Below are 24192 nucleotides of genomic sequence, written 5' to 3'. Positions count from 1 at the left end.
CATCCACCATCCATTTAGACATTTGGCGTCTCAAGGTTTTTCTCAGCGTGTGTCCCAGACTATAAGTTATGTTAAAACCGTTTCCCATGACTAACCTAACAAATTTTCCAGGCAAAACACAGCACACAACACAATCCTGTGGAGAGAGGGGCATATTTGTACTGCCTCCCTTAGCGTAGGCTTATTATCAGAGCATCCTGACAAGGTCTTAGATCTCATTACCAGCAAGCTCTGTGCAGGAAAACAAACAGCAATGATTTCAGATCAACCAGATTAGAACCAAGGTGCCATGGGAAGCTGCAGAATAGTCTGGGAACAAGGACGCTTTAACTTTTCGACTCATATCAAGTCTTTTTCAGAGACTACTGCCGCTAGGCCAAACTTGAACAACGTTATTGTGATCACTCTCTTTTACCACCAACGTCCAAAGCTCAGGGTTCTTGTCGACCTCCAATATGATCAAAGTCATCAAAACGAGTTGAAAGTGGTGATAAAGCTGTATAAATTTGTAAGATGTCGATTAAGCTCTGTGTCTTTCTGCATTTATACAGGTTTTATCCATACTTTACACCCACTTTCCTCCTATTGTAAATCTGTAGGCCCCTTTTTTCACACTAGAATCCCAATATGACATCCTCTACGTGGTTCTTGCTCGCTTCTTCTTTTTTAAACCCCTGTCATTATGTCCGTAGCAGCGAGAAGAGACAGTGAGAGAAAGTTACAGAATGTCAAGGCCCCGTAAATACCACTAACACCACACTGCCACTACATCCTCTCTGTGTTTGGGAAGTCCCCCCTTACAGAGGAGTACAGGATTACCAAGCAAACAGACACAGGACTAACACATGCACGCAAAGTCTCGTATCTATACAACAGCACTGTTTGAAGACATTCACATTGGCATGCTGGTGAGAACGCAGCAGCAGAAACACAGAGAGAGGGAGAAAAGGGAGAGGAACCACTGCGGGAATCTGGTTCAGTGGTTAAAGTATGAGGACAAACAGGCAGTGTTTCATTACAGTCAAAGATGGCATTGTTCTGGATGCAGGACGGAAGCAACCAGGTCGGTCGGTTCACGTACACAACGTGACCTTTAATCGTAACTCGCTCACACGGTTTGATTGCAGCTTATGTAATTTGTTGTTCTTTCGCTGTGTGCATCAAACACAAGGGTCCTGTGAAATCGGCGTGCCGAGTAATGCCACATCTTTGTCGCACAGGTTAAGTGCTTACTTTAAAAATATGTGATGGAGACAGAAAGAAAATCAAAAGGCCAGAATCTTAGCTTTGGACACAGCTCGAGTTATTTCATGCTGTTGGTTTTATTGTAGTGCTGCACATCAAAAAAGAAAAAAAGAAAACCACATCAGTGCTTAAAGTGTACTTGTTGTGTGCATATAGCCACATCACATAAAAGCGCTGAATATGATCCAGGCTGGATGTAACTCCAGTTGAGGTCATAACAAGGTCACGAGGCGTGTGTGTAGCTTTTGTTTTAACAGACACATGTACATGTGGACATGTGCAAACCTGACTGTGCACACGTGGATGCAGTGGCACGTCTTTGAAGTCTATAACTAAGTTTAGGTACTAAATATATTCATGTGTCTTTCACCAACTCACCACCACCACCATCGCTTTGTGCTTTAAACTCTGCTCCTTTGAAATGCCCCACAGACAGCAAAGCTCCGTCCTGCCACACACAATAAAGCAGCTGGATTTCTGCACATGTGCCTTTGTGTTGCTCTGAGGCCTTGTCATAACTCCATCGGAGGGGTCTAGACATTTATCACACGCGCACACACGCACACAGACACACACACAGGGGCGCAAGAATGCATGCACTTCCACAGAAAGCTACTCGCTCAGGGAGATGGATGGCAGCACTGGCACAAAAGAATATTTGATTTGGTTATAAGTACCGCGACATGAAAGAGAAGCACGGCGGGGGGGCGGTGAGGGCAGAGGGCACAACCAGCAGAGGTGGCTAGATCTTCATCACCATCATATATGTGTGAAAATGAGGGCAGCGTTATTGAACTACTCTGCACGTCTGCCCTTTTGCCCTGTTTCATCGATATTTACTTCTATAATAGTAGGTGTTACATATTCGCTGCACATTTAGAGGTCTTTGAGGTGGGCCAGGGCAGGGTTGAACTACAATATAAATCAGAGCACTGAAAAGCTTCTAGTAGACAAATATACTTAATTATAAGTTTGAATAAACTTGTTCTGTGTTTGTTTAAATCTTACAACCATGGCTTCAACACAAAGTGGGATTTTTCTTTCTTTTTTTGCACAAAACCAAGCTTTTCAACTCGTTCACAAAGTAGTCGTTATATTTCTATATTTCTTTTAGCCAAGTTTTTATCCCGCCTCGTTTAAATATTTGACCTTGACGTCAGTGCTGTGCCAAGTAAAAACAGGGCCAGTATACCGATACTTCTAATCTATAAATCATCATTAATTTTCAAATTCAAACACATTTTAATGACCACTGTGATTTTTATTTTTACTTCACAATAATTAGTTAACACAACAAAACACACCTTTCAGCTTTCCATGTAGTTTGAAACTGGGTTTTTGTGTAAATACGCCTGTCGCTAAAGAATTTGGGGTCACTTCTTCTTCTGCTGTTTAAATGTGCTATAAGCTATACATAAAATAGGCACTGCAGTCAACACAAAAAGGTTAATGGTGCATGTTTGAGGTTTAGTTTTTCTTTTCCAAAAAAGAAAATTTAACACAAAACCAGCTTTGGTATGATCGATATTTGTATCCATCCGCCGACTTTTACTTCGCATTCATGAGTTGTGTCTGAGAAATAAAACTGCGGCCGAGAAATAAAACTGCAGAGCTTTCTTTAAAAGTAAGAGCATTGTTCTGAGCTACACATACTCTTAATTTATTCATATATATTTTTTAGAATATTAAATATTAAATGAAGTACAAGCAGAAGTGACGATGTAGGATGAAGTGAAACTAATGGAGGTGATAAAACTTCTCAGTCGTGTGTGGAGGAGGAGGGGTGGGGGTGTTTTTAAACTGCAGTACTTTCTGTACACTCACTCCTCACTCAGGCCGGTTCGTTTCTATCTTGTATGCAGACACAATAGTGAATTGTTACTCGGTTCCATCCTTGCATACAGTTACTCACTCTCAGAGTCAGACCTCCCTCCCTGCCCCCTCTGCTGGGCGAGTGGTTTAAAGTTTCTCTCGCTGCATTCTGATTGGTCCGTGAAGTTTTCCTGAGGGGGGATAAGTTCAGAGCTCCGCACCTCCACGCTCACATCGGCCCCGGAGAGCGAGTGCAGAAGTTGTATTCTCTTATCATACGCATCAGGATAAGAGGGTACAAAGTTATGGAGGTTATCAGAGGTAGATTATTATTTGTTTTATAGACTTTTTTTTACTCACTGAGATTTAGGACATCGGCAGTTTGGAATAATCTTTTTTTCCCTCCACCTTACTTTGCATCATTCATCCAACATGCCCGGCTTTGGGGTTTGGATTTACGCAGTGTGGATTTTACTTTTTAGCCTTTTCCACGTGAGCCTTTCAAACTATTCCGAAGACCAGTGCAGCTGGAGAGGCAGGCAAGTATTTCACATTTGATCTGTGGTGTGTGTGTGAGTGTGTGTTCACTGGGCACGATGGAAAAGAGGATTTAAAAATGCCCGCTCAGAGACGCTTACAGGTGCCTCCTGTTCGTGTGGTCGGTGTTTGAGTGAATGCGACAAGTCGAGACTTGTCACTGCGGTGCAGTTTAAATGTTTGCGGGGCTCTGCTGCGATTGCGCCTCTGGTGTGTCTGCGGGAGGCACGGAGGGTCAGACGGGCAGGAGACTGAAAGATTAAATCACATGCATGGAGAAAATATACACTACATGTGCAGCTGTTGGAGGCTGCTCTTTACTACAGACATGTTTTTCAAATTTCAGTATTCAATATATATATATATATATTTTTTTTTTTACATATATTTATAAATTCTAAACACTACAGTTGAGTGTAGATGCCACTCAGGGTCATCATCTCTGCAGATCTGCCAGCAGGCAGCGCCTTGTCTGAAACTAAAGTTGACTTTTAATGACATTTATTCACCAGACATCAAACTTTTATTGCTGATGTGCAGTGATCACATTTAATCCCCTCTCCTTCCATCCTGCAGCTGTGTGCAGATGTTTCAGGAAAGTTTGGCCTGAACAAACTTCATAAAAAAAACTTTATTTAACCTTGTCTCCTCTCCCTTTTCCTCCTGCTCACAGCGGTTTGTCCCAGCAGCAGGGCAGCGTGGAGCAGATCTCTCTCCACTGCTCCGAGGGCACACTGGACTGGCTTTATCCCAAAGGAGCCCTGCGCCTCACCCTGTCCCCGCGCCTGCCCTCCATGGTAGTGGGCCCCAGCGGCAGCAGCTCTGGGCTCATCACTGCCTGCGTCAAGCCCTCTGAGGAGTTCCACGGAGCCCAGCTCTACCTGGAGAGAGATGGGGTCCTCGAGCTCCTGATAGGAGACCGCCTGGAATCCTCCCCCCCGCCGAGGGTGCGCTGCTTCAGCCGCCTGCCTGGGGAGAGGGTGGCCCTCTTCCTGCAGGCTACACCACATCAGGACATCAGCAGGAGGATCGCCTCATTTCGCTACGAGCTGAGAGGGGACTGGACAGCTCGCCTGTCCCTGGACTCCCACCCTATTAGCACTGAAGGTGAGTAGGTGAGAGCAGGTTGCACGAGGTCTGCCGTGTTGGTGCTGAGGAGGGTCTTGCTTAAGCTTGAACCTTTCTTCATATTATTTGTGTTTATGAATCAACATTTCCTCCATGAGTGGCTGCGTAACACCTTAAAGTTCACAGGTTTGTCCAAAATAGGACTTTAGCTGCATGCAGTTCTTAAATCTGTAAAAGGTCTTTCACTTCCTTTCTGTAAAATTGGCAGATGCGAGTTTGTGATTCACCACTGACGATATTATTACCCCATAAAATCCTCTTTGAGGATGATTCATAACTCGGAACAGGCCTCTGCGGTCTGCATGGACTTTCCACGGCCGTGCAGAGAGAAGGAAGTGGCCAAACTTTTCCCCCAAAGGGTTTGAAGTAGGAGAAGGGGAGCGGTGAAGTGGGGAGGAGGGGTACAAAAGCCCAGTATGTGGGGCTTTCTCCAGAGTCCAGAGCCCTTTGAATGGCTGGCGCATGAGTATTCTGGGATTACTGCCGTTGTCTAGGCAACAGGGAGGCCTCTGCCCAGCTGAGATGCTCCCCTCTTTTGTTGAGTTGCCTCTTGTCTGTAGGAGTTTACCCCCCCCTCCACACACACACTCACACGGGCACACACTGATTAGGTTTGGAAGTGGGGGGGTGCTGTGGACTGGAGAGGAAGGAATCTCATTTATCAAGAGGTTTTCCAAAGAACCACAAGGAGAACTTTTTAAAAAATGCCAGAACTTTTTTTTTTCCACAGTTGAATCAGTGCAAACAGTTTTGGTCTGAAGCTTTTCTGGGCCTGATCAGTAAAACCCGCTATGAATCTTGTGTCTTAGTAAGGCGCCAAACTATTTTTTAAAGTATTTTTTAGTTCTCAATAAAAGCTGTCAAGCCTCCACAGAAAAGTACAGGATTTTCTAAGAAGTTGGATCGGGCTTCTTTGAAGTCCTCCCCCCTCTCCCTCTCCCTGGCCTCTGTCTAGGCTTTGATGAGATGTGACTGCAGACACCCTGAAAGGCTTTACGGGGGGAAGTTTCATTTGGCCTGGGGTAGGAGAGCCTCACACCTTACAGCTCCTCTGGACCTCTGCTGCCAACTGGAAAAGTAGCAGCTGTTTGTTACAGGTTTTTCTCCCCTTTGTTGCTGGGGTTTTTTTTGGGTTTTTTTTTTTGCAGTTTATGGTTTGGATCACATTCCTCTGCATGTGATCTGCAAATGCACTGCCTGATTTCAAGCACATTAGCCTACAGGTTTCTTTCAGGAGTTTAGAGTCTTGTCTAAGGTCACCAAATGACTCCAGCTTTCTTTTCTTTTTTTTGTCCCTCCAGACGCCTGCAGACCCTGCAACAACACTGAGATTCTGATGGCTGTTTGCACCAGTGATTTTGGTAAGTTACTACATATACATCAAACCAGACCTCTGCATCTTAATGACGTGAGATTGGCTCAAAGACGTTGCCTCCAAATGTCCCCTTAAAAAAACGAAAGGTTAAAGGTGAAATAGCGAATCCCCCCCCCCCCCCCCCCCCCAGGCACCATAGTGGACTAACCCCAGCATCACCCCCCTAGAGAAGGAGTAGTGGACTAATCTGCAGGCCTCTGATTGAGCTGTAAAGGGCTGAGGAGAAGTAGAGCTGACTGAACAAAAGTTCATTGATTAGTACGCAGGTCAGGGACTTCTTAAGGTTTTTTATCTGTTGGTAGCTCGCAGAGTCTGAACCAAGGCTTAAAACATGCATAATTATTCTGGAAACGAGCTTTAATGTTAACCTGAATATCCTCCTAATTTGCAGTGGTGCGAGGCAACATCAAGTCAGTGGAGGAGGACGAGAACTTAAGAGCGGCCGTGATCAAGGTCAGCGCCACCCGCGTGTTTCGGCAGAAGTACACGCTGTTCACCGGGAACAGCCGCCTGAGCAGCCGGGGCGAGATCAGGACTCTGCTCCAGTGTGGCGTCAAACCCGGACCCGGGAGCTTCCTTTTCACCGGCCGAGTCCACTTCGGCGAGGCCTGGCTGGGCTGCGCTCCGCGCTACAAGGACTTCCAGAGTGCTTACACCATAGCCAAAGCAGCCCAGCAGATACCCTGCGAGCTGCCCGTAGACTGAGGCAAAAACTCAGCTCGTCTGCTACGCAAAATTGGAAGCTGTGCTGAGCGCCAGGCCAAACTCAGCCCTGTTCCACGTTCGGGAAGAAGCCGAGACGGGCGACTGTCAGCTCGTGTAGTCTTCCCAAAGGCCTGAGGAGTGAAATGGACTTTTCAGACACCATTTCAGTGCAATACGCGGTCACTTGTTGCAAAGAGCCCAGTGGTTTTCATGACACTGAGGGGGGACACGGCTGAAACGAAGCTTAAGCAGTGATGCCATAAAGATGGTCAAAGTAAAATGATGTAATGATGAAAAAGCTTTCCATTAATTCAGGCCTACTGAGAGTCATCGCATTGAAACTTAGGGAAAAAAAGAGAAAAAAGAAAAGCTCTATTAAAAAGGCTATCAGCTGACATCCTGTGGAGCGTACGCGTCACACAGGTGTTGCTGCGGTCTATTCATAATGTATTTTATCAGATAATAACAGGACAACGTGACACTTGTCTTCAGTGTTAGTTTTATGAAGGAGATTATATAAGTCCACGCTAAGAGAAACACTAAAATCAACTTGCACTGAATGAAAGGGAATGATCTAGAAAGTGTGATGCTGCAAGCACTGAAAACCAAATAAATGTTTTAAAAAAAAGCAACTATATGTAGCATAGTGAAACAACTGAGAATTTAATATATGTTCAGATAAATGCGAGCACGTACAACAGTAACAAAGCTATGGCTACCTGAGCAGGCTTCACAGCTCGATATAGTGCTGAGAGCACCTTCCTTTTGTAGCCTGTCTGAGATTCGTTTTTGCTTCCGTGAGGAGACGCAAACTTTATAAGTCATGTAAGATAAGACGTGTTTAATTTGCATGCAATATTTCTGCAAAACTACAGCTGACTGGACTGCCTTTGATTTTGAAGAGTATTTAAACGTAAAGAGCAAAGCTGCTTGAGTCTTGCCAAAGCAGATGCAAATCTGACTGTTGTCCTATCGCCTTCTGCTTTCTGCTCTCACATACTGATGGAAAGTAAACGCTACTCGACTCTTTATAATCAGCAAATTTCATACACTGATGATAAAAATAAAAAACCTCTCATTGGAAGGACATTACTCTGGTTGGACGAGGCTAGCTCAAGAAAACAATAAAATATGCATTTAATGTGTGAAATGAGTTCTGTAAAGAATGATCTGATGTGCACTATATCAGCAAGGAGGAGGGGTTCGTACCAAATGACCATAATCTGCTGACACGGTATGCCTTTAATGCGTACACTGCCATTTTTGTGTGTAAATGTGAATATAATGTAAATATGTTCATAAGAAAGTCTAGAAACAAAAGCATGAAAAAAGTATTGTCTCAGTATTGTGGATTATTTTTATGTTTGTCTGTGTTATTAAAATATTCTGTTAAAAAACAGATTTCAGATGTGTGTGTTTGTGTGTTTTTCTTTAACTTTTTAAGGTCTTCTTACTCTACTGAGCTTTTCGTGCTCCCTAATCCTCTTAAACCAAATCATTAAAACTGGTCAGCCTCCATTAGAGCATGTAAGGCTTCTTCCGTGGCTACCTTTTCTCAGAACATAAGTCACTTCAAGTGCTCATGAATCAGATTCCTGAAAGCGCAGAACAAATGGCGTGGCCGAAGAGAGCGAGAGGGCCTGAAAGGGTGGAGAGATTTAGGGACTGTTTGGGACCCTGAGGGTATTTGGACAGGGAAGGGAAGGGAAGGTCGAAAAACAGCGAGAAGAATTCTGTTGTCTTCGGCCTCCCGTTTTCAGGACAGGAAGCAATAAATTGCCATTAAGGGAGTGGCACGGCAGGCCCGGCTGAGCTGAGGTGCCACACAGTCGCCTGCTTTATCCTGACCGCGTGTGCACGAGGAGACAATCAAAGCAATGTGTTTTCCACTCTGCTCAGAGGTCGAGTTGCTTGGAACATGGATAGATGAGGAATCACTGTGATCACTGCTGCATAAACACCTCCAGAAAACTCTCCGATTTACTGTGAGCAGTAAAGCCATGTGGAAAAGAGCAGCTGGGGGAATTAACCTGGTGCTTAAGTTTAATTGAAAAGAATGCTTCCCACGTCTGGCTGCGCTCCCGTAGAAAGGCACAGGTTTGGCGCCACTGTCTCAGGAGCTGATGTGAGTGAACCTCCAGCCTCCCCGACCATTTACTGCCTCAGTGCCCCTTTATAACATCCTTTGGTTGGGTGGCCTCGAGCTGCCAGGCTCTTCACACACACACACACATAAAAATACTCAGCCCCCTCCCCTCCAGTCCATCTGAGCTTACTGCTGCAGAGCTGATAAGCCAAAACAAAGAGCACTCAAATTATATTCCCTACCTATACATCATGTGACATTTTGACAAAGCTCAACTTCCTGCATTGTTGTCACTTGTCTGTGACCCGAGGTTGAACCCCTTAAAAGGACACAGTTACACAGCACAGTTACACTGCTTAGTTTAAATGCACACAAACAGAGAAAAAATCCCAATAACACTTTGGGGATTGTCGTCAAATATCCTCTTTTGATGGCAGCGACTCCTTCAATGCTCAGCTTAGCAAAGCAGGAAGCACTCAAGAAAGGAGAATCCAAAGCAGTGGGAGAGTGTTCCAGGGTGCGGACTTTAGAGGGAAGTGGCCGGAGACAAAGCTCCAGAGATGAGAGTGCAGACGGGGGGAAAGGTGCGCCCAAACACGGCACAGCAGAACACCCCACCCACTGCTGAGGCTCAGCACAAGCTCTTCCTGTTATCCAGCTTTTAAAAAAAAATCAGAGGATGAATCAAACTTAATAATAAACCTGGAGGTAGTTTTGCAGTTTTCCTAATGTGAAATGATTCTGGGGATTTTTGACACAATCGCAACATAAGGCCTAAATATATTCAACAGCACTGCTTACGGCGTTATAACGTAGTTTTTTCTTGTTTCTTTGTTTTGTTTTTGGCTATTTATTAGAGCTGAAACCAGCTTTGCTTCTCTCTCTGTGGTTGTGTAACTGCCAGATTATCAGCTGCGTTTCTTACACAAACCTTCGGTACGCTCGCTGCCAGATCTCTAAGTGCGGCTTCTCACACTAATCCTTCATCTGGATCCTTTTCCCCTCACTGGAGCTGTCTTTTCACGGGTTCGTCATCTAATCTTTCCCATAACTTGGGTCCACAGCTGCTGGTTGTTGTGCTGTCGTAGATCCAAAACAGTGGTTGCGATGCTCTGACACACACTTGATAGCGATCTCAAACCTCAGTCTCTTTGTGCCAAACGGCGCTGAAGGCTCTTAAATGACCTCTGAAGCTCTTCGGCCTCTATCCCAAAGGCTGTTACATTTTTTATCTGGTGTATAAGCTGAGGTGATGAGTTACACTGTTGCACAAGTTAGGTGGTCAAAGAAGTGATGAAGACACAGCCAGGAATTTCAATGTGCTTTATTTCCCCACAGATGCAAATGGTTGTTCCATAGTTCACGGTAACTGAACATTAGCTCATACAAAACTTGGTCCATCCACCTCTTTGTTTGACTCGGTGGTTGTGATTCCTGCTGCCTCTCCGTCAGCTCGGCACCAGCTGAGGATGAGTCCTTGTAGACTTCTATGACCACATTTTGGCTTCCCAGATTCCCAGCTGACAATTTCTTGTTCCCATAACACCCCGTAACAGCTGTAAGAGGTGATTTCCAAAAGGAAACTTCACTTCATGCCATGCTGATATATGCATGGAAAAACCTCTACAGCAACATGCAACAGTGTTTTTAAATCACCGATCTTTCTGCACTGAGCACTGTGGAAAAACTGGTAAGTCCACAGAGCGGAGCGACATTTGGGAGACAAAAACGTAGAGTGGGCAGTTTGGGTGGGTTGAGAGGTCAAAGCAGAATAGAAAACAAGTGTATAGCGGTGCAAGAGCATGTTTATCTGCCCATGTTATCCCTCTGAAGTGCTAAAGGGAGGAGAGCGAGTAGCACCCTTTGTTCCTCGAGAGGCTGCAGATGGCTTTAATCCCTTCCAAAATGTGCACTGAAAATCAATCAAGACAGGGTGGACATGGTGTATGAGGTTGGAGGCGGGCCCTGCCGCAAAGAAACACAAGTTGGGTCAAAGAAGCGTCTTTGGTGCTTTCCCGCCAAAAAAGAACGTATTGTAAGAAAAGACAGAGGGAATGAATTGCAACCCCCTCCAGCGAAGGCTCGCTAGCACCGCGTCGAGCTGAACACAGCTGGGGCTGACATCGCCGGCAGGGGGTACAACCACAAAACCCTCCACACACTTACATCACACCTTAATAATGCCACTTAGGGTCACTCAGTGCTCAAGGAAGACGAGAAACATGGCAGATGGACTGATTAGGATTCATCCTCTGCTGCACTTGAACAAAATTCACATCAGAATTCAAATCACTATAGCGCCAGAGCTAATAGCTGCAGTTCCTCAAATGGCCACTTGAGGCTTATTCTGAGACTGGTGTCCTATGGCACGAAGTCTATACAGGAAGACAGCCTTACAGCTTCAAACCAAGAGCGCGCCAAGCAGCAGATGACATCACAGTGTCCTTTTCTGAAATATTCTCACTATGATGCGATCATGCTTGAGGTGTGTCTTGCATTTCTGCGGAGTTGTTTCCTGGAATAACCTGACATAGCAGCAGAATTCGGTGTTACGCGAGGACGACTGATGTCTTTGTCTCGCCTCCTCATGCGGCTGACGTCAGCCTTCTTCATAACAAACTCCAAACAGAGGGTCGACCCACCAAAGACAAATACACCTGTTTTCAGCCGGGCCTTTAAACGCTCCCAATTAACCAACAGGATTATGGTTTTCTGACAAAACCCTCTCTGATTGTCAACACAAAAGGGAGAAACTTCCCCAGAAGATTAGCTGAATTCTTCTCTCACAAAGTGCCCACCCACTCTATCTTTCTCCCATCTAATCTTGCAGCGCAGCACTGCCTGCCTCTCCTTTTGCTCTTTATTTTGTTTTGGGCTTTTTTCGCCTGTTATCTTGCTCCGTGGAGTAGCTGTCTTGGGTTACCTCCTCAGAGACGTATTGCACTATACCTATTGTTCGAACTGTTTATTAAGGAAAGAGGTAGGCAGGAGCGAAACTGCAGTTTTGTTGTGTTACTAGTATCTCCTTGCAATGTTCTCTTGCCCAACACAGCTTCGAGGCAAGATTTGTCAGCAGATACATTTGGTGTACAGGGCTGTAAAACCTGTCTATTTCCACTGAGGAAAAACAAGTAGCTTGACACAGAAATTTAGTTGATATCAGTCAAAAAATAATGAAAAATTGTTGTTCTATCTTGCTTCTCGAGGTTCTCTAGCTTTGGTGTAAGGTTTTGATTTCCAACCTCTGTCCTGCATGTCACAGAAAATAGCCAGCTTTTAACATAAGGGCATATTAATACATAATGTTACATCTTCTATGTTTAAGTATTTGGAAAGCTAAAAATCAGAAGGTCGTCTCTTTAAGTTGAATGGTGTTTATACTTGTTCAGAACAGCCTTCCTCGAGGGAAGGGTGAAGCCGGCCATCACGTGAGAGGCAGTAGACAAAATAATCCAAAAAATGAGAATAGTGGTGCACACCCTCAGACGCTTTCATGTTAGGGGTCGATTGTGCTCCACAAGCAGAAACAGCTGAGTATTGATTAAAATGAGGGGAAAAAAATTAAATCAAAGCTTGACAGAGAAGTTCAAAGCCTCCTTACACTAATACGTTTGCACCATCAGCCAGACACGATGCAAGGTAGGTGCGAATGTAAACGTCATGCTTTAAAAACTAAACCTGCAGAAAGCACAGGTTCTTCAGCAGAAAGGCGTGTGTGTGTGTGTGTGTGTGTGTGTGTGTGTGTGTGTGTGGTGGGGGAGAAAAATCCTTCACTAAAATCTAGTCTTACCATCTTATACTAGTCTTACTATGAGCACTTCTAGCATTTCGCTAGTTGAAAGCTAGCTGAAAAACCCATGATACTTTCTAACAATAGATTTTTAAAGAGGTTAATTACTGTGATATTAAAAAAAAAAAAGCAGAGACCTCATTTATTTACTGTAATTAATCTAATGTACAAAAAAATACTATTCAGCAAAACTAGAACAAATATTTCGATTTATTTATATTGTTATTTAGTCAGACCACCTGTCAGTTAGCTGCTTTAAGAATGCTCCACCCACAGGTACCAACATCACAAACCCAGTCGGGAGGTCTGGTTATCAGTTTAGCTGAGGTGAGGCATCGCAGACAGACATCGCTTACAGCTGCCTGTATTGGCCTCCACCTGTATAATCATTAGCCTTAATACAGTCAGTCACCCATTATTTTGGTCACACCACAGTCTCCAACCACTGTTTTTCTTACTGTAACAAAATGAAGACTATCCTGCAAATAAATGTATTTGAGATCTGATGTTGAGACATAATCACTTCTCATACCTCTGCTGCTATTGCAATAATTCAATTCAGTTTTATCTATTTTATTTATTTGGTTCAAGGTGCTTTATGCTGTATGGTAAAGACCCTACAATAATACAGAGAAAAGCCCAACATTGGGAAGACCCCCTATGAGCAAGCGCTTTAGGGGACAGTAGGCAGGAAAAATTTTAACAGGAAGAAACCTCCAGCAGAAACAAGGCTCAGAGAGACCAGTTGGGGGTGAGAGGAGGAAAACAGGACACACTGTGGAAAAGAGCCAGAGATGAGTAATAACTAATGATTAAATGCAGAGTGGTGTATAAACACATGCTGAGAAAAAACAGTTGAATGAAAAAGAAACATTCATCACTGTATCATGGGAAGCCCTCAGCAGCCTAGACCTATTGCATTGTCTAGCTCCCGAGTCCAAACTGGAGCTTCAGTGTATTCCTTTCAACAATATCACCAGCAGCCAAATATCCTTAAACTCAGAGACATAAAACAGAAACTTGTTGTGACTAAAAATCGCTCCTGGAATTCAGTGAAACCCAAACATTTGAAAGCGTGAAAGTCTTGAAGTACCAACGCCTGCTTTTAACATTCATAAAATCACAATTTTAACTCTTGGAATGTGGTTAAAGCGATGCTAAGTGGCTGCCGAGAACACTTCTCGCGCTGGACGGAGTGAAAAGGGTGGGGAGGGGGAAAAAAGTGTAACTTGTGAAAGCATTTATGCATCAGATGTGCTGACAGTCGGGCGGTGTGTTTATATTCCAACAAAGTGCACTGGCACACTGTGCATCAGCTCAGCCGCTGCAGCTTGTCTGATGTGTCAGATGCTCCCCGAGTTTCCCTGCTCATTCCAGGGGAACATGTGCGCTGGAATTCTCCCCCAATTAAGACAGGGATTAGCTGGGTCTACTGTGGGAACCTGCTGAGTGTGGGAACGCAGAGGGTCTGCCCTTCTCTCCTTCCCTCACCGACACTCAGCCTCATTCTCACTCACTCCTGTTCATCGAGCCGCCTCCCTCCCGTCTTTCTCACCCGTACTGTAACTGTTCCTCCTCTCCAGTCTTCCACACTCACTCTGTCATCATTTAGCACGGCTGTTTGAAGCACACCCAGCTTAAGCTCAATTTATGAAATCTTGCTTTCCCTCTCATCTTTATAGTTATGCAACCAGGACCCGTTTACAATTTTTTTAACCCCCTTTTCTTGCAGCCACCCAGACTCTCCAAAGCCTTCAGTCCTAATTCTTCAAGGTTTCTAAAGTGCACGGCTCTTCTCTTCTGTGCACCCCTCTCCTGCCCCCTTCCCTCCTCCCTCTTAATGCCTCTCCAGCCTTCATACTGAAAGCTTGTCTGGAGGGAAGCTGAGGAGTCTTGCGTGAATAGTCTCAGACTGTCAGACTGAAAGAGGGGGTGAAAAGACAGCTCATCAGAAACAACAGGTGTCTCAGAGAACGGTTACAGTTGATGTTGGTAGGTCTGCAGTTGTTGTATCGTACACTGCACGAGCGATTTATGGGAAGCTCATAAAACAATAAAGTTCCAATGACCTCCATTAGCACTAAACATCCATGAGAACAGCGAGTCCCCCCCCCCCATCGTCATTACATTTCTTTCTCATGATCTCGCGATGCTCTCACTATCACACCAGATTTTTCTCCCACATTCCTCGCACTCATTGTCGCTTTTTCTTCCTCATTCCCACTCTTCCTCAACTTTCCTTGCGTTCCCAGAAATCCATTCCCCGTACACCCCTCGACCACACAAGGCTTGTCCGTTCCAATTACAACAGGGCCGTGCAGCACCACCACCACCACCACCACCAACCCCCTCCACCCCAGGCTCACACACAGCCCACTCTCATTAAGCTTGTATCAATTAGGCATTAACCTCCTAAAACAAAGGGGCTCTTGACGAGCGGCCCATCGCGAGCCATGTGAGGTACTTCCTCCGCATCGCTACACCCCACTTCCCATCCTCAGAACGACACATTCGTGCAACCTTTTCACCACTTTCCCACCACCAAAACAAATGCGCGCCCAAAGTATCATCGACAAAACAGAAGAGTGTAGGGAACGTAAATAAGCATCATATGTTTCCATGCAGTTGCTAATGTTGATTAGGTCATGGTCCTGCATTGCAAGGATTCCATGTAAAGCTCAGTGATAATGGTCCATGCGCTCCTATAGTTGCTGCGTGAATGTGACGCAACCTTCTGTCGACAATATAAATGATATTGTTACCTGGGTAACTTTAAACAGAACTTTTTAAAATTATTGAAACAATTTCATTCACAATTCACCAAAAAACCCTGACACAGAAACAAAATAAATATGTCATGAACATAAAAAAAAAAAAAAAAAATTGAAATAAATTTTAAATCATAAATTATTGTTTGTATGATTGTGTGTGCCTAAAAAGACAGAAAAAGGGAGATACAGTGTTAAATGAGCTCGGATGTGTTAATCACAGTTTTAATTTGGTATCAGTAAAGTAGAAATATTAAAGAATGTATCATAATTTAACTGAAATAAATTTCGCCTTTGTGACGTTTAAACTGTTCACCCTTGATCAGAAATAACAGAGTTCGTTCAGTTTGGATTTTGATGCTGAAATCCAAAATGTTGCAGTCTAACCCATTACACCCATCAGCCTTGGTCATGCAGGCCTAGAGACCAGTCAGTGACCTCTAGTTGCTAGGGGAAAATGTGCATTTCCCAAACCATTGGCAAGTGTTTGCTGGCAGATGCTAGCAGTCCATCCATCCACTTCTACTTATCCAGTTCAGGGTTGTGAGGGGGCTGGAGCCTATCCCAGCTACCATGAGGCAAGAGGCAGGGCACACGCTGGACAAGTCACCTAACCCCAACACCTTACACCAAACACTTAACCTACCAACCCCACTAACTGCATGTCATTGGACTGTGAGAGGAAGAGAGAACATGCAAACTCCACACACAGAGAAAGGCCCCGACCAGACGGTGAATTCAAACCCAAGACCTTCTTGCTTTGAGGCAAAAGTGCCATCTTCCAGTCTGCTAGCAAACAAAGCACCATATAACTCTCTACCAGTTTCACCTTGTGAAACCTTCAGGAACTTTTCACCAACCACTTGTACATTTTTCCTTAGCAACCTGTTGTTTCCAGGGGGTCACAGACTGGTCTCTAGCACAGTGTGACAGAAGCTTTAGCAATCAATTTCACAGCGACTGGCATCAACTTCCATCAGTCACTTGCCAGCCAGTCGAGGAATACATTTTTTCCCTCGCGACCGGTGGTTGCCAGATGGTCACTGACTGCTTTCGTGGGCGACTGGGGCCTTTCATAGCCTCTGCAGGCAACAGCCTTGGACTGGCACCCACGTCTAAAAAGGAACCCAAAGTACAATTGCCTTCAAACAACATTGTTTCCAATGGCCACCAGGGGGTGACTCCTCAGGTTGCACGCTAGTACACATTTGTTTTATATCAATAAGAAAATGACTCTGTTGCTCACTTCTTTTTAAGGGTCTGAAAATTGCTATAAATAGAAGTTTTTATAATCCTTCTAAGAGAAATATCGCTATAACTGAAAAGACAAACGGCCCATCACACTGATGGTCGATTCATTTGAATGATTGCTTCTCCCCATGAGTTCATATTAACCTCACAAAGAGCTTTCTCATCAACTGAGCACCGGATTCACATAAACTCATTTATGTTTAGTTTACAGTTTGTCTAACTGCTCGTATTTTTGGAGGTTTTGCAGGAGGCAGGCACTTTGCCTCCATTTCAACTGGAAAAAAGTCATTAACATTTTTTTCTGTATTTTACTGTCAGCCAGACTCTTCACTGAGCCATTAATGGGATTTCTGTGTGGTTTAACGCAGCTGTTACATTAAAATAACTACCAACCAATCCTTCTTGTGACACTTATTTATACGATTTAATCAAAGCCTTTGCCATATTTTACTTGTTAGTTCCCATGAATGAAATTTTCCATTTAGATGTCTACAATCTAAATCTAATTTAATAACGGTTATGGCCAGTTTTTACTTCATAATAGCGGTCACATATGTGGCAGCAGATAAATGGCAGCTCACATACTATGGAGTCAAAATTTCCCATCTTAAGGGGGGGGGGTCCTGGCACATTGCCTCGGGGACCAGCTGTGGTGCAGCAGAGCGCTCTGCACTTGCTATGTTACAATCTCCACTGCGTGCTCTGTATTTATTTACTAAGAGCAAATTTATTTTGTGCAAGTTTGCGGAGGTGTCCGCGCTTACGCATAACGACCGGTCGCTGAGCGGCAAACCTGGATTTGATTTTCCCACAGACGGCTCTCCCACAGATAGAGAGGAGTGGTCTCCAGCGCCCAGCGTTTTGGCACAGTGACTATGTTGGCACAGACCCAAAGCTGAACACCCCCTACCCCTTTTCCCAGGGCCCTGGGAGTGTAATACATTACTAACAAAATCCCACTTCCCATTCCTCTCAAACTTTCACACCCCTGCCCCCCCTCTTTTTCTCCCATGGCTGGCATGCCCCCAGAAATGGGAATTGGGGTGACATGCGTATGACTCCTTCAATCTCTTCTTTTCTCATCATTTCCTCTACAGCATGAACATTTAAAAAAAAAAAATTTCAATGTAAAGTTTGACATTGTTTTTTTTTCTTATTTCAAAAAACGCTAAAGAGACTTTAATAATTTTAAAGTTCTGCCTGTGAACTGTGGCAGGACACCCAGCCACCAATCTCACAAGAAAAGAAAAGCAGACCCTTTCACTGTTAAAGGGATTTAAAGGGAATAGCTGCCCATTCACACCATCACTGAGGTTATAAATATGAACCCTCGTTCTGGAAAAAGCCTGGCTTGTCTGCCTGACAGTTCTCAACGCTGTATTGAGGGGAAAGCATTCACAGGCCTGTATGTGTCTGGGTAACATGTAATGACATTATTCTCACCACGGTGACCCCTCATTGTCACAACGCTTTCTTCTCCCGAGCTCGTGAAATTGACATAAGCTCTACAAACATTCCAGGCATTTTTTTCTCAAGGCCAGATTCTTTGAGAGGACGGGCGCTTTCATAGCGGGGACCATCAGTGATCGCAGCACCACCTACTGATGGGACAGGTTTAAATGCTTAAAATGAGCTATTTAAATACACTTATACTGAGTATATTGAGATCTGAGAAAAAAAGAGAATTTTACAAATTCATAATGTTATATATTTAATTTTATTTTGATGTTTAAATTTTATTGCTTGTTTCCTTAGCATTGAGCTAATTTGGCGCTTTGGGAACGCCCCGCCTCCTCTACTGTCCCGTGTAATCCGCGCAGATGTGCGATCTCTTGTTCATACCTGCAATCAGTAGTCAAGACTAATGTAGCATGCGTCTGAGAGCCGACGTTTTATAACCTACACATCAAGCTACTTCCTGACCTGCTCAGGTGCTTTTCAATATAGTCCTGCAACTCCAGCACCTGAGCCTCTGCAACTGTCGCTCTGGTCATGAGAAGGGCACGCTCCTTCTCAAAGGACACCTGTTTGAAGTGAAATAACCTTTTACTAGCATTTTGTTTTATATTAAGTATGCAATCAGACAGTATAAAAAGCTGAAAATAGTGATTTGTTTACCGGCGTGGAGTCAGTGGGCTCCTTCAGCTGTTTTCTTATGTCACCACAGGATTCTTCGAATCGCTGCTCCGGTTTGTCCAGCCTGGTAAAGTCACATTTTTCAAACATTTATTTGACAAAATGCACAGCTGACCACATTTGTCATCTGATAAAAATAAGAGCAAGAAAAAAAAATAGTGACACTCACTGCTCACGGTTTACATTTTGCATGGGTATTTTAAACGTAGCCACCTAAAACGGAAAAGTCAGGCTTAAGATCAGGAATGATCCTCTCTGTATGAAAATATATCCCTCACACCATTATACCACCACTACCAGTCTGAACAGCTGATACAAGGCAGAATGGATCCATGCTTTCACCTTGTTTTTATGCAAGGTTCAGAGACTAGCAACAGGCAAAAACTCAAGACTTCTCAGACCAGGAAATGTTTTTCTGTTGTCCAGTTTTCGGGGATCTTATGTGAATTTGAAGCCCCAGTTTCCTGTTCTTTGCTCACTGTGGTCTTCTGCTGATGCAGCCCATCGTTTTTAAGTTTATCCTGAGTTTAAACTTCTTGTCTTGACTATGACCCTATACTTAAATGCATTAAGTTGCTGCCCAATGATTGGCTAATTGATTTTTGTGTTAACAAGTAGTTGAACAATAATAAAGGTGTCAGTAAGTGTAATCTTTCCTTAAACTGGAAAAACGTCTAAACTTCTAATTTTAGAGAAGTCAGTGAGTATTTCTCTGATTTACACTTATGTTCTCAAATAGTTATTTTTTCTGAAAGCGTATTTAAGTAAAATCAGCTCTGCATGGCACCAAAGCAGAAACAAAACTGATTCAGAGCAGCGAATTTTATATATGAGTGCTGTTACATGATCCGAATCCACCTCTGCAGCAGTGAAACAGCAGCACAAATTTTAAAGTCATTATTTTCAGTATCACCGCCTCCAACAAAAGAAAGTCTCTGGCTTAATACGGGAAGTATGGAAACAAAGACGACTCCCTACAGACCGAAAATAAGCACTCGTGAGACAAAACAAAAGCAAATCATTCCACTTCAAAGCAGACTTTTGCTTTGTGCTACCTGCTCCCGGGCCGCCTGCAGCTGACCTTCCAGCTTTGCTTTGTCCTGGTGCAGTTGTTGGAGCTCCTTCTCCATTGCATCTTTCAGTTCAGTTGGCTCCAAGTTGAAGTGGGCTTCTGGAGGTCCGGGATCAAGACCATTCTCTGGTTTGGCCAAGATCTGCTCCCTCTGAAGCCTAAAGACCATCATGTAGGAGCAAACCAGGTATTATTACACCGCTGATGGCAGAGCTTGAGTTCAGCCCCACCCACAGACTTCAAACAAATATCGGACATTGCCGGGTTGGAATAACTTTGCAACAAAACGATCCAAAGTAGTCGTGTTATATTATGCTCTATATGCAAGATTTAGCATGTCCTACATGCCGTCTCTAATTATGGGAATGTTTTCATACACACTCCAATAAATTTTAGTAAATGGATCAGACCATTGTTAAACTGCAGCTCATAAACAATCACGTCTAAACAAGGAGGAATGAAACAAAGAAAGCATCACCTGTATGCAATCAGGAGGGCATGATGAGTTTGGGTGATCCTCTGTAGTCTCTTCTTATACGAGCGAGCAGCGGTGGCGAGCTGCTCCTCCCTTGCCCTGTAGGATAAACGAACATCCTGCAGCATGCTGTCGATGAATCCTCTCATCTTACTCGGTTCTGACGGCCTTTTACTTTCTTCAAGCCCATCGGTGTAGTCCTGGATTACACAGAGCAGAGGTCTTATCAATACTGCCACGTCTTACTATCAAACCTGCTTTGTGTGTGCCGTTACTCACAGCTATGTCCTGTAAGTAGCACACGAGCCTTGTGCGATATTCCTCAATCAGCTCTTTCACCTGCAGCTGCAGCTTGGAGTTCTCCTCTTCTGCCTCCTTTAATTGTCTCTGAGAGCACATCAGGGCCTTCAAAGGAAACAGCACATACAGAACATGATTACCCCCCACCTATAAAGTTTAAAGTTTAAACAGAGCAAGGGATGGATATACAAAATTATCACAGCATTACAAATCAGCATACAAACAGTGGTAATAACTAGGAATGCTCACCGCACTCTGCTCAGAGACTTTCTGCTGGCTAACATGCATCGCTCTGTGGATCTGCTGGTGCTCTTTACCCATCGCCACCCTGGTGACCAAACGCAGGCCACGACCACAAGAGAGCAAAAATCCACAGAGAAGAAGCAAAGAGACCACATCACACATGCACAGAGCAAGTAAAGCCACAGCTTAGCAGAAAAAAATCAAAGAGGCAACCACAAAGCAGATGCATGTGGGGCAAACACTGGGACGCACTACATCCTGACTGGAAATGCAAAGATAATGATCTTTTATTTTCATTGAGCTTTTGCACAAGTAAATGACAAACACTCGCACACTTTCTCCTCCAGTTTCTTCTGCTGCTCCTTGTAGCTGCTCTTCATTTCCTCCAGCTTGTCTTTGATCTCATCTTGGTTTTCAAGGAGCTACGTGAGGGAGATGAATGAAAAGGCTGAGTGAGGCAGTCTGAGACTTATAAACTTCGACGGTTACTATTTTGAAACTTAAGGACTCACAGTTTTCTGCATGCTTTTTTGCTCCTTGTCCATCTCTGCTTGTTCCTCGGGCTGTCAATACAACATACAAGCATTTGAAATGAACAACATAGCAAAACATGAGAATCTGTATTCTAATTCTAACAACTTAAAGTAAAGAAATGCATGTTCTCCTTATGGTGGAGCTCGATATTTACTGCCTCACCTTGACTGTGTCATGTGACATGCGGGTGATCAAAGCCCGCACCCTGTCTAGCTCCCCATGAAGACCTTCGGTGCTGGTCTTCACACATTGATGCTGCTCCTCCAACTGCCTGCGGAGGGCGTCCTGGGCCTGGGCCAGCACTAGCAGCTCTGCTGTGAGCGCTCCGCTCTTGGCTAGTTCTTTATCGTGGACCTCAGCCAGAATCTGGTAGTTCTTCTTTAATGTGGCATATTCCTCAGTCAAGTCCTGGCCACTAGTCTCTTTCCCTTTCAGGCATGTCTCAGTGGACTGCAGTTCCCTGAGCAACCTGTCTCGCTCTATTTCCAGCTCTGTTATCACACCTTCTTGGTTAAGTACCTAACCAGAGTGAGAAGGAAAAAGGGTGTAGAAAAAGTGATTCAGGATGATCCTGCCAGCAGTCTTGTTGTGGAAGGATTTGTAGAAAAACCCTCACCTTGGTTTTCAGCTCAAATGTCTCTTCTTCATACTGTTCTCTTATCTTATTAGCCTTAATTTTCTCCTCTACAAGCTCCTTATAGATCTAAACAGACATTGGGAGAGAAAATAAAAATGTTAGTTCTGTAGTATACACTCACAATTAAATTATGATTCATGTTTGTTTAACACACCTTCAGTCTTTCCTCTTCACTCTGGACCAGCCTGCAGGACAGGTCTGTGTTGGAGCTGGCCAGGTGGCTCAGTCTGGTCTCCAGGTAGCCCACTTTGGTGAGGGCACGCTCGTATTTGCCACGCCACTGCAACTATACATGCACACATTTTATACAGAGGGGGAAATAATTATTTGATCCCCTGATAAATGTGTAAGTTTGCTCACTTCTAAAGAAATGAACTGTCTCTATTTCTATGGCAGTTTGATTGTAATGGAGGGAGACAGAATATCAACCAAAAAATCCAGAAAAAATAAAAGTTCTAAAGTGATTCTCTTTTGACTGAGTGAATTAAGCTTTTGATCCCCAAACAAAATATGACTTAGTACTTGTTGCCCAGCACAGCAGTCAGACAGTGGCATAGTTCATAATTTCGTAATTTCACATCTCAGGAGGGTGAAATGTGTGCAAGTTAGGATGTGCTTCGCAGAAAAACAGCGCCAAATTACAATGCCTCCACCTCTCTGTGCTCGACTGTGGGGACGGTGTCCTTTAAGTTATACTCAGCATTGCTCTGTCTCCAAACATGACGGGTCAATTTTGGTTTCATCTGACCACACAGCTTTTCTGCCAAGACTTCTCTGAATCATTTAGGGCAAACAGATCAGTTTGCCTACACATGTGCATAGGGGGGCCTTACAAGATCCCACAAGCAGTTGTCACCTTCACACCAAGCTTCTTTGCTGATGGTCTTGTAGATCATCCCAGCCTTGTGCAGGTGTAAAATCCTGTCCCTGACGTTCTTTGGAAAGGTTAGAATTCTGTGGACAGGTGTGCTCTATAAATATAACAGTTACGATCAGGAGTATCATTAATTGATCAATTGATTGGTTGGCTGTGCACCACATGGGCACACAGTCAGTTGTGGCTGGGTTAAAGGAGATCAGGTATCTCACTCAATTACATTAAAAATACATTTATAACTTTATTTAATCTTATTTTTTTCTAGATTGTTTTTTCTTCTTTGTCCATTAAGACGAACCTATTATGAAACTTCAAGACTGTTCTTTGGAAGAAAGAAAACATAAAAAGCACTAGTCTTAAGGCCTCCAGTTGTGCTGCTGTGTGATCATTTCACCCTTTTCGGTAAAGCTACCTTGCCAAAAGCGAGAATACTTAGTAAGAAGACAAATGGGAAAGGTCTTACTCACATTTTCTCCTGTCAGAGCTTTAACTCGTTCCTGAAGCGGATTTAAATTTTGGTCCTGGCCGTCCATCTTTTCTTCCCCTCCACTGTCAGCTGTTGCTTGTATCCACCAACAACGTCTCCATGACTCCACAACACAAACAAAACTCATGTGTGGAAACTCTTTCTTCAGATTTCACTTAATACCAATCGTGAATAAATGTGTATTATCACCACCACATGTCACAGTAAATGCATTCTGGTGCATATTTGACCTCTCTTAGCCTGCTAACCTGTTAGCATCTAAAGTTAGCTCGGTAAAACATAAAGTACAGGTAACAGTAACAGTTTTATAAGCGACTCCGCTGTTTCTATTTATCCTTTAGACTGTATTAATTCAGTCCCTTATCAAAGAACTACGGTACAATTCTATGGACAACGGCGCCCTCTTGAGCACACAGTTGGAATAGCTGCTCTTCTATAATACTTCAACAATCTAGCTTAACAACCCAACATAGGCATAAGCTCATTATATTACATCATAACTACTGACAGGGCGTTATGCTAACTCAGCTAAACATAACAATCTTATCTCTCATACACAAAAAGTGATCATGATAATTGAAAAAAAATAGAAGCACAGTCGAAGTTTCTGGTACACCTTGATACTTAAAAAAGTCTGAAAAGGTTAAAACTCCAGCAGCACTTGCAACACAAAAAACAGCTTTACACCTCAGTCAGTGTGCAGTGAGCTTTTTTGCATATCTAGCTAAAACAAA

The 24192-nt window shown here is 43.8% G+C and overlaps 2 protein-coding genes across 2 annotated transcripts; one reads left to right on the top strand and one right to left on the bottom strand.

The window, feature by feature from the left end:
- The first annotated feature begins 3297 nt into the window (after positions 1–3297).
- Positions 3298–8201, top strand: metrn (meteorin, glial cell differentiation regulator). Its single transcript, XM_087845410.1, has 4 exons — positions 3298–3596; positions 4268–4701; positions 6024–6083; positions 6489–8201. The coding sequence occupies exons 1-4, from the start codon at positions 3490–3492 to the stop codon at positions 6800–6802; spliced, it is 915 nt and encodes a 304-aa protein (XP_087701536.1). The 5' UTR covers positions 3298–3489; the 3' UTR covers positions 6803–8201.
- Positions 8202–18448: 10247 nt separating this feature from the next.
- ccdc78 (coiled-coil domain containing 78) lies at positions 18449–23585 on the bottom strand. The gene is made up of 14 exons (XM_006801100.2): positions 23439–23585; positions 22249–22380; positions 22074–22160; positions 21620–21976; positions 21436–21486; positions 21257–21345; positions 20930–21008; positions 20660–20785; positions 20384–20580; positions 19889–20063; positions 19003–19046; positions 18816–18897; positions 18621–18721; positions 18449–18539 (listed from the first exon to the last, which is right to left on the bottom strand). The coding sequence occupies exons 1-14, from the start codon at positions 23583–23585 to the stop codon at positions 18449–18451; spliced, it is 1758 nt and encodes a 585-aa protein (XP_006801163.2).
- Between the last annotated feature and the right edge of the window lie 607 nt (positions 23586–24192).

The sequence above is a fragment of the Neolamprologus brichardi genome, chromosome 8, assembly GCF_056152115.1.
Source record: "Neolamprologus brichardi isolate AB-2024 chromosome 8, ASM5615211v1, whole genome shotgun sequence".
Lineage (NCBI taxonomy): Eukaryota > Metazoa > Chordata > Actinopteri > Cichliformes > Cichlidae > Neolamprologus > Neolamprologus brichardi.
Note: the sequence above shows the minus strand (reverse complement) of the source record. Positions and strands in the feature narration are given on the sequence as shown.

Excerpts from the sequence above, each read along its gene's own strand:
- metrn (XM_087845410.1), top strand. The coding sequence starts at position 3,490 with ATGCCCGGCTTTGGGGTTTGGATTTACGCAGTGTGGATTTTACTTTTT. Across the intron at positions 4,702-6,023 it reads CCACCCTATTAGCACTGAAG|ACGCCTGCAGACCCTGCAAC; the intron begins GTGAGTAGGTGA and ends TTGTCCCTCCAG. Across the intron at positions 6,084-6,488 it reads TGTTTGCACCAGTGATTTTG|TGGTGCGAGGCAACATCAAG; the intron begins GTAAGTTACTAC and ends CCTAATTTGCAG.
- ccdc78 (XM_006801100.2), bottom strand. The coding sequence starts at position 23,585 with ATGAGTTTTGTTTGTGTTGTGGAGTCATGGAGACGTTGTTGGTGGATA. Across the intron at positions 22,161-22,248 it reads GTGAAGAGGAAAGACTGAAG|ATCTATAAGGAGCTTGTAGA; the intron begins GTGTGTTAAACA and ends ATGTCTGTTTAG. Across the intron at positions 21,346-21,435 it reads AAAAAAGCATGCAGAAAACT|CTCCTTGAAAACCAAGATGA; the intron begins GTGAGTCCTTAA and ends TCCCTCACGTAG.